This window comes from Haplochromis burtoni, unplaced genomic scaffold (genome assembly GCF_018398535.1).
Source record: "Haplochromis burtoni strain Fernald_Lab_line unplaced genomic scaffold, NCSU_Asbu1 Contig_190, whole genome shotgun sequence".
Lineage (NCBI taxonomy): Eukaryota > Metazoa > Chordata > Actinopteri > Cichliformes > Cichlidae > Haplochromis > Haplochromis burtoni.
The window spans coordinates 788,033-797,925 of NW_024582551.1; the positions used below are offsets into that span (position 1 = coordinate 788,033).

The 9,893-nt window shown below is 47.3% G+C and overlaps 1 protein-coding gene across 4 annotated transcripts in view; it reads left to right on the top strand.

Annotated features, from left to right (window-relative positions):
* The first annotated feature begins 374 nt into the window (after positions 1-374).
* Positions 375-9,893, top strand: part of bnipl (BCL2 interacting protein like) — a 15,535-nt gene continuing 6,016 nt past the window's right edge. For 2 of the 4 annotated variants that reach the window (XR_006054997.1, XM_005935880.3), the window contains exons 1-9: positions 375-1,370; positions 3,179-3,259; positions 3,752-3,795; positions 5,666-5,908; positions 5,982-6,176; positions 6,407-6,509; positions 6,590-6,721; positions 7,767-7,853; positions 9,313-9,411. Coding sequence is in view for 3 of the 4 variants with exons in the window: in XM_005935880.3 (XP_005935942.1) it covers positions 1,327-1,370; positions 3,179-3,259; positions 3,752-3,795; positions 5,666-5,908; positions 5,982-6,176; positions 6,407-6,509; positions 6,590-6,721; positions 7,767-7,853; positions 9,313-9,411 (1,028 nt within the window). In the remaining variant the exon portion in view is untranslated. The other 2 variants (XM_042225953.1, XM_042225954.1) reach the window with 2 other exon arrangements.

Here is a 9,893-nt window from a genome sequence, read left to right on the forward strand (position 1 = left end):
TTTTATTGTCACATCACATGTGCAGGTACATGGGTACAGCACATGTGAGTGAAATTCTTGCGTGCGAGCTTCACAAGCAACAGAGGTGTGCAAAAATACAATAACGTAAAACAAGCAAAATATAAGAATGGCTAAATCTGAGACTAATAAATATATGTACAATATATAATAGTATATGCATTACTGGATGCGTATACTAAATATGTTTTTCTACGTGTGTACATATTTTACAAATTAAATGGAGTAAACAATAAAATAAAATATATAAAAAAATATACAGACTTTGCTGCTAACAGCGTGTGCAGACACAACACTGGCTCGTACCTGAGCTTGTGATCACATGTTGCATCCAGCTGAGGTGTGCAGTCATAGCGGACCTTCATGCTTGTTTGAATCTGTTTGTTTTTTTGGGTTTTTTTTTTCTGAAGATGTGAATTTCTGACAGATTTGGCACTGTTGGGCCTCCGTAGGCTGTTGGTTTTGGGTGTTTTATTAAAGAGAAAAAGAACTGCAGCCGACTGTCAGGAAACCAGCTGTGAATAAATCCCTGTTTCACAATAATTGCACTGAGAAGGGAAATACTTTTATTGTGAAACAGAGGGAAGAAGCTTGCAGCAACAGGAAGTTTGCAGAAGAAAGGTTTTTGGTTTTTTTATTTACAATGTTTCATCATGAGTCATCAGGATAAAGTTTGGGGTACAACTCTGTAAACATCTGGAACATCTGCTCAGACTTGTGGTTTCCCATCTGAAACACTCGCCTTCCTTCTGACCTTCCCCCGTTGGACTCGATGTATTTATTGTAGTGAGTCGATTTATTAACTTGGGTGTTTGAAGTGGAAATGTTATTTCTATTTATGGTTGTAAAATTTTCTCCTTTATTTCTGGATTTCTTGTGTTGATCCTAAATATATGTCATTCATGCCTCCTGACTTCCAAAATAAAAGTATTTTTAAAGCATTTAACTGAATTTAAGCTGCTCTCACAGGCACTAGGACCCTGCGGACACTCTGCACTTCCTCCTGCTTTAAATAGCTTCAGCATCTGATTGGTGGATTTTTAATGAAGCAGGCTGAAGCTGATCTGCCACCTCACCTGTGTGCAAGGAGCAGGTGAGCGTGGCCAATCAGGTGGCGGCTCTGTGGTGAAATGCAGACAAACCTGTCAGGCAGAGAGAGAGAGAGAGCGAGCGAGCGAGCGAGCCCCATAGAGTCAGAGTGGGAACTCCCTCTGTGCGAGGGAGAGGAGAGGAAGGAGGACACCACACTCAGACATCCAGTGGGTCCCACACGCTGGTCAGAGCACGCCGTGACATCAGAGTGACATCATGAGCTCCCCCACTGAGCATACAGACGGGCACGGTGAGGACAGGTAAATATTTACAGCTCAAACGCTGTGTGAGAGTGTGTGTGTGTATTTGTGCGTGTGTGCGTGCGCATTTCCTGCTCAGTAAAAAGAGGAAGTTCAATTCAAACTGCTTCTGCTGCTGACGGTGAGTGAAGGGGTCTCTGTGATATGTTCACCGCCTGATGATCTGGGCTGTTTTGATCAGCAGGAAGTGATGTCTGTTGACTTCCTGCTTGCTATGGGGTCTCCCGGTCCAGGTCCTGAGCCTCATCGCCGATCTCTTCCTTGCTGATGACTTCACTGATTAGTCTGCAGTTTCTGATTGGCTCCTGGTCGGGTCCTGATCGGGTTCTGGTCCTCGGACAGGAAGCTGACGCCTTTTCCTGGATCTGAGCTCAGAGTCAAAGACCAGAGGAGGCCTCTGATCCTCCCGAGTCCCTGAAAACACTCTCTGAGCTCCTAACTCAGTCCGTGAAGCTCTGCAGGTGAAGCGTCCGGTCACGCCTGCGTGTCATGCGCTAGTTTGTGTCACACATTGAGTTTTTGCGATTTCCCATCATGCTCCTGCAAACAGCTGATCTGTGGAGCAGGTGCTGAGTGAACGTCACCAAACAAACTGCCAGTAATGTGAACTGTGTTTGAGCTGATGAAGAAACGGACTGAACATCGCTCTGAGGTTCACGCCTCGCACTCTGCACCTGCAGCTTCACCTGCGCAGGTGAGGCCGTTGTAACACATGCAGAGCCGAGGACATTAGGGGAGAATATTTAACGTTCACAACACGCAGTTTAATAACCCGCGCAGAAACAAAGCATCTTATGTTCCTGGCCTAACCTTACTGCCCACGGAGGTGCGTCTGATAACACACCTGAGGACTGCGCTCACACACCATTTTGGCTTTTTTTTAGAAAATCTGGCTGTAAATCAACAGCCTGAGCCAAGTGTGCCATCTGCTGGGACGAGCTCAGAATCAAAGGTGATGATGTAATAATGATTGGCTCCACCCCCTGCAGTATCTGCACGCACCACCAGGGGGCAGCCGCCAAGACTTTATGAATCTTTAAGGCTGGAGACAAAGAACTGAGCAGATTATACGATCTGCAAACATCAGTCTTCATCGTCTTAAACTCCTCCTCCTTCTTCTCACATGTTCTCACCTGAGGAGCCCTCTGATTGGCTGAGATCCTTTGTGAAGAGTTTTAATCTTTACCAGGATTTCATCTGAACTTTCATGTATCCATCCACAGCTGTTCCTCACCAGGAGTGACTCCAAGGAAGCTTTACAGACTCCTTCATCTCTCCTCTTTGTTTTTGTGGAGGCTCATCAGAGTTCTGATATTTTTCCGAGCTGACCCTGAAGGTACCGCAGTGAAAACACTCCTCACCTGCAGAGGACCACCCACTGCACACACCTGTTCAGTTACTGTAGCTGGAGATCAGGTGTGTCAGCTTCACAGCAAACAGAGGAACAATGAAGCCCCTCCCTTGTTCACCTGTTCAGGTGTGTGTGAGATAGAGCAGTCAAACGGGTTTGATCTGATTTTAATCACCAGGAGGCTTAACTGCCTGCAGGTCAGATCTGTGATTGGACGGAAACCCTGGAGCTATAAATAGTTTACAAACCTCCAAACGAACGTCACAGGAGGTCAGACCAAGGTGTGTGTGTGTGAGTCATGAATGTCCGATCAAACAAACTTATTTATTGATCTTTATTTAACTTTAAATAATAGAACCACAAAGAAAACGTCAAAATACCTGCAGAAGAACAATCAGCCAATCAGAGAAGAGAATCTGAATTGGGTCCCAGTTTCGGTTTTTCTTTGCTCTTCCAGGTCTGCTCCAGGACCCTCAAGCCCCGCCAACATCCAGGACATGGAACTGAGGGAGGAGTGGCAGGATGATGGCTTCCCCAGGTCAGAGGTCATGCTAACAGAGGCTAATAAAGATAAATAGATCCTTATGGAGGATGTTAATTTGTGCTAACAGAGGCTAATAGTAACATATGGTAAGAGGCGAATGTAGCTTTAATAAAGGCTAATGCTAATAAAGTGTAAAAGTGTGCATGTTAGTCCCCATAGGGAAATAGTTCCTCTGCATTTAATCCATTCACCCAGTGAAGCAGTGGGCAGCCACCAATGCAGCGCCCGGGGAGCAGTGTGTAGGGACGGTACCTTGCTCAGGGGTACCTCAGGGTAGCCGTTCAGTGGAGTCGAACCCCCGACCTGCCGATCATGGGGCAACCACTCTACCTACTGAGCTATCCCTGCTATATGTGCTAACAGAAGCTAATAGCTGTGAATAAATGCAAACTAAAGCTAATGTGTGTGGTGAATATCTTCTCACCTCTTTGTTTCACATGTTTACCTGGTTTTACCTGGCTGGCGTTGCTGGGCTTGCTGCTTCAGACCACTTCCAGAGGATGACACAGAAAGTCCAGCAGGAGAATCAGGTGAAAACCAATTGTTGTAAGCTAAAGTTGAAGCTACGAGTCTGTTGTGACCGGTGCTATCCTCTACGCTGTTGCATGCTAGGGGAGCAGATTGAGGGTTGCTGATGCTAACAGACTCAACGAACTGATCTGCAAGGCCAGCAATGTTGTGGGGATGTAACTGGACACTTTATTATTAAGCAGTGTTGGGACTAACGCGTTATTAAGTAACGCGTTACAGTATTATTATTATTGTGGTAACGAGCACGGTAACTAGTTATTATGCCAAAATCAGGAACGCGTTACTCGTTACTGGGATTTAGATAGGCTCGTTATTCGTTACTTCGTGTGGTGGCTATCGCGGAGCTTCCACAGATTCAATAACATTAGCAAGTGGTGGAGGCCAGCAGGTGGATGAAGGAAAAGGGAGGCAAGAGGAGAGACCCGAAGCGGCCGCTGGTCCGAGAGTGTCAGGTGAACTGAACTTCAGGTAAGAAGTTATGACCTGCAGTCTATCTGGGTCAGATATGAACCAAGTTTAGGTGGAGTTTATTTTCGTTATGCTGACTTTTTCCGTACTGCGTGCTAGCTAGCATGACGGAGTTTCTATACAGCTGGGTGGTGCTATGATGTTACTGATGTTGAACTTTATTTTGTTCGGTTAGTTATTAGAGTTGCCAACCGTCCCGTAAAAAACAGAATCGTCTGGTATTCAGAGAAAATATTACGCGTTTCGTATTGAGGTGAAAAGGAACAGTTTGTCCCGGACTTCAGCTACAATGAAAAAGGCACAAAGCTGGAGTTATTCTGTGTCTTTGCTGCACAGCTGCCTCTTCTTCTCTCATTCTCCCCCCTCCCTCTCCTGTTTCTACTTCAATCATGAAACTGATCAATGATCAGCTGATCGGCTTTTCTCTCTTGTTTGTTTATCGCCCACTTTGCGCCAGAAAGAGGAAACCAGCGGATGTCGCGCTAAACAACAGCAGCACGTTTAAGCTTGATCAGCTGTTGTTAGAATTTATTTAATATTAATTTCTAGTATCAGCTGATGTTTGCTGGAGCCACAGCTGTAAAGCTGCTGGTCAGGATGTCGGTTTGGATATGTGGTGAGAGGGAAACATGAAGATGAAACCAGGAGATGTCCTTACTGGATCATCAGAGCTGAACAGGTGATGGAGAAACAATTTTTTTGTCCCAGTCCAGCCCTGTATGCAGCTCATCTGCAGTCTGGTGTTACCTACATCTTCCTATTCAGAAGGCAGAATTTCCGAGTTCTGAGTACAATCGAAAGCACCACGACTGCAGTTTTTGTGTTGGATGTAAAAGGCGCACATGACGCTGTGACGTAGGCTAGAATCATGGCAGCAGTCAATGACGGTCCAGGCGTGGGATTTCTCTCGTGGAAATATGCACATTATCTTTTCCTTTCTATTGGTAGGTGGCACAGTGCACTGTGGCAAGTAAGCAAGCTAGAAGACTGGCAAAGTTATGGAAGCAACACATTAACAAGAGAATTCTGAGTAAAACCAAAGTTACTTTCCCTAGTAACTAGTTACTTTGAAAGTAACGAGTAACTTGAAGTAACTGAGTTACTTTTGATAGAAGTAACTAGTAATGTAACTAAGTTACTAATTTAAAGTAACTTACTCAACACTGTTAGTAAGTGACTTATATATATGTAAATATTGTATATATTGTGCTATTGTTTATTTCCTGTATTGTCTTTGTTGCTGTTGGTACTGGAGCGCTGTAACCAACATCATTTCCTCTATGGCTCAGTAAAGTATTCTGATTCTGACAAAGCTCAAAGTCACCAATCAAAGGTGATCAAAATCAATGACAACAATCTTCCAAAAATCAATCAGTGTTCACTCTGACCTCTGTTCTTTAGCTCCGGTCACCAGCCTCACTCTATCGGGTGGAGGCGGAGCTAAGAAGCGTCTGGTGGCACCGTCTCTGAGTCTCACGCTGAACCGCCGTGACTCGAACGATCGGAACAGCTTCTCTGCAGCCGCGCTGTCAGGGACACCAGACGACACACCGTCGCTTGACATCAACCTGGAAGCTCTGGAGACGCCATCAGACAGTGAGACAGGAACGCTGCCGGACAGCATGCACGACCTGGAGTGGGACGGTGAGATGTGCACGCAGATGGGAAGTAATGTAACCGAGAGAAAAGCAGCTGACCTCTGACCTCTGTCTCACAGACGACCTTCCTCGGATGGGCAGAGGTGGAGCTGTGGGTGTGGCCAGAAATCCGATGGAGCAGTCCGAAGGTCTGATGGAGCTGGATCAGGTGGACAGCAGAGGGCGGCGCTGGAGGCGGTTCTGCATCTCAGGACACGAATACCATGTCAACATGAGCGTCCTGGAGCCGTACCTGCAGGTCCTGTCGCATGGAGGTCAGAGGTCACACACCCACCAAACTACCTGTAATACACCTGCAGGAGCTTCCAGGTCTCACACACACACCTGAAAAACACCTGTAACACAAATAAGATGATACACTGATATTACACCTGCAGGAGCGCCACACACACTCACCTGTAACACACCTGCAGGTGCCATGGAGCTAACACTGTGTTGTATTTGAAATTGCACCGTGACAGCTCTGCCTGTGGTTGGTTGACAGGCTACTTTGGAGACGGGATGAACGCCATCATCCTCTTCACTTCCTGTTACCTGCCGGAGAACACAGTGGAAAACTACGAGTATGTCATGGAAAACCTGTTCAGGTGAGTTTGGGCCCAGAAATTGTGGTCAAATGCTAGCAGGTGTGAACCACGCCTCCTTTATCACCTGTCTTCCCCTGCAGGTACATTGTGGGGACGCTGGACCTGATGGTCTCAGAGAATTACCTGCTAGTCTACCTGTGCGCCATGGCTCCCAGAAATAAGCTGCCCTCCATCAAATGGCTTCACCAGTGCTACACGTCCATTGACAGGAGGTACAGCATCCCCTCTCAGCACCGCCCTGAGGGGTGGAGCTTCTTTACTTCCTGTTCCTTCAGTAACTGTGACCCCGTAGACGAGTAGAGCTTCTCATAACTGCTCGCTGTGTCTGCTCCGACCTGTGGACCATGCGGCGAGATGATCTTTCAGTTCAACTACCTGCAATTTTGCTTTATTTATGTAGCACGAACAGTCGCATCGGGGCGCCTAACAATCATGTGACCCCCTATGAGAAGGCACTTTGGCGACAGGAAGTAACCTCCAGCAGTACCAGGCTCAGGGCTGGCCATCAGCCGCGACCGGTGTGGGTGAGAGGAGGAAGACGGGATATTCTGAATGTGAGACGAGCTAAGGTGAAAACAAGGCACGTTACGCTAACCATAGGCAAGAGCGCCAACGGAGAGCTCCGCCCCCATCACAGCCACAACAAAAATGACCCCTCTATTCATCCATTTGCAGTGTCAGGGTCACGACCTGATTTTCACACGCTGCGTGGCGTGCAGTGCCGAGATCCTATTTGGAGCATCCACTCGAGTCAGACTTCCTGTTTGGAAACAACCAACCCACCAACTCTGCAATCCAAGATGGCAGCAGTGGGGGTTCAACACCCCCCGCCTCTCGCCATGTCACCTTCTGCTAATAAAAGCTAATAGCTGGCTATGGCTCAACGACAGCAGGTGATGGTGCTGATGTCGGGTCAGACTCCGTCATGACGTCTTTAATCTGATTGATCACGCTTGCTGTGTAAGAGACGCTCTGATTGGAGCGCTGCTCTGTGTGGTCATGACGTAATCATCCGTTGCCTTTGCTGTTGGGAGATGATGTCGGGGATTCAGCCATGTTTCCAGCTCTTTGGAGGTCATCTTCTTCCTCCTCCTCATCACAGCTGTGCACGCTTACAACCACAGCAGCACCGTGCAGCTCTTTAACTCGTCTGTCATACGTAACGGCGTTACCGCAACCAGCTGATGGTCACGGTGGCCTTTGAAGTGTGTTTAGCGAACAAGGACATGGGGGTTCACTGTCCTCATGTCTCCGCAGGCTGAAGAAGGACCTGAAGGGGCTGCTGGTCGTCCATCCCGCCTGGTACATCAAAGCTCTCATCACGCTGGTCAAACCTTTTATCAGGTCAGCGTGCACACACACACACACAATGTACATTTGGTTTTTCTGGACCCTGGTTGGCTGCAGTGCATTCCTACCACCAGAAGGTGGCAGTGAAGTACCAAGAAGCTGAAATCTAGCAGGGCCTCTGTCAGTGAGCTGCACTTTGACTCTGTATGGAGTCAAAGTGCAGCTCACTGGATAAATCACGGTGTGCACGTTCACGGTGCAGCATCTAATGAGTCTTTACTTGGGATGAGGGAAAGAAATTAGACTAACAGACTAGTCTAAAAGTAAGAAATGCTCAGAAGTTTAGTTCAATTTCATGGAAAATGTCAAAAACTAACAACAAAGGCATTTTAAAATATTTATCATATTCATGATCAGAGGTGGCAAAAGTCCAGACATTCAGTGTTTAAGTAGAGAAGAGTTATTGTCAAAAGCACATGTACAGATCATACACAGTGAAACTGCAGGGCTCCCACAGTCCTCAGTGTTACACTAAACAACATAAAAGATAAAAGTCTTATACACACAACAGTGTCCAACACAGTCTGAGTGTTTTTGGGAAAGTGGGAGTGTGGGAGTCAGTGAAGGGCGGTGGTTCAGAGTTTTGTATTTTGGGGGCCGGGGTCGACAGAGCAGGGAGAGAGTAGATGTCCTGGAGTGAGGGCAGAGAAGCACCCACGATCCTTTCTCTGCTCTCGCTCTCCTCAGTTTGAGGAGGAAGTAGAGTCGCTGTTGGGCTTTACGGACCACGATGCTGTTCTTTGACGACATCAATATGAAGTACATATACTAGTGTTAAAAAATACTGCAGTAAAAGTTCAAGTATGGATTTAAACTTAAGTGAAAAAGTACAGGCTCTGACATTTACTCAGAGTAAGAAAGTAAAGAGCAGCTCCTTGAAGGACGTTTTTACTGAACCTCCTGTTATATTAATGTAATAAAGTAATAATAGATGGAGATGAGCAGGTTTTCCCAACGACGATGCACCACCTGGTGGCAGATGTCTACATAACATTTAAGACCCAATAATTTACTGGCGTTAGATTAAACGGCTGTCATGTCTGTTGCCGACGATTAGCGCATCGCCAATCTTCGTAATTCTTTCGATCTTGAAGAATTCTTCCAAGAGTCTGTGGTGCACGCTGGTGAAACCAGAACCTCACAGAACTGCACCGCCTGATGGAAACATCGGTCAGCACAAGGCGCCATCTCAGTGTCTTAAAGAGTGTTTGATGTTATGCAGATGTTGGATGTTGCAGCAGAAACACATTCTAAAGCTCAGACCTGAGCTTTAGAACAGGACCCCAAGTCTTCCCCCTCGTTTAGAGCGGCCTCCTGTGGTGGATCTGGTCATTACACAGATAAATCTCAGTGAGAAATCTTACAGGTTAAACTATCCCAGGTCCTGATGTGTTGTGTTAGCTTGATGTAGTTGGTCTGTCTCACCTGTGACCTTTGACCCTGTTCTCCACAGCGATAAGTTCAGCAGGAAGATCCGCTTCATTCAGAGTCTGCAGCAGCTGTCTGAGCTCATCCCCACAGACCAGCTGCAGATCCCCGACGCCATCCGCCAGTAAGGCCCTCTGACTCCAGTCTGACTCCAATCTGACTCCACTCTGACTCTGCTCTGACTCCGCTCTGACTCTGACTCCGCTCTGACTCTGGCTCTGCTCTGACTCCACTCTGACTCTGCTCTGACTCCACTCTGACTCCAGTCTGACTCCACTCTGACTCTGCTCTGACTCCACTCTGACTCTGCTCTGACTCTGCTCTGACTCCGCTCTGACTCCGCTCTGACTCTGGCTCTGCTCTGACTCCACTCTGACTCCACTCTGACTCCAGTCTGACTCCACTCTGACTCCGCTCTGACTCCGCTCTGACTCTGCTCTGACTCCACTCTGGCTCTGCTCTGACTCCACTCTGACTCTGCTCTGACTCCACTCTGACTCTGCTCTGACTCTGACTCCACTCTGACTCTAATCTGACTCTGACTCCACTCTGACTCTGACTCTGCTCTGACTCCACTCTGACTCCGCTCTGACTCCAGTCTGACTC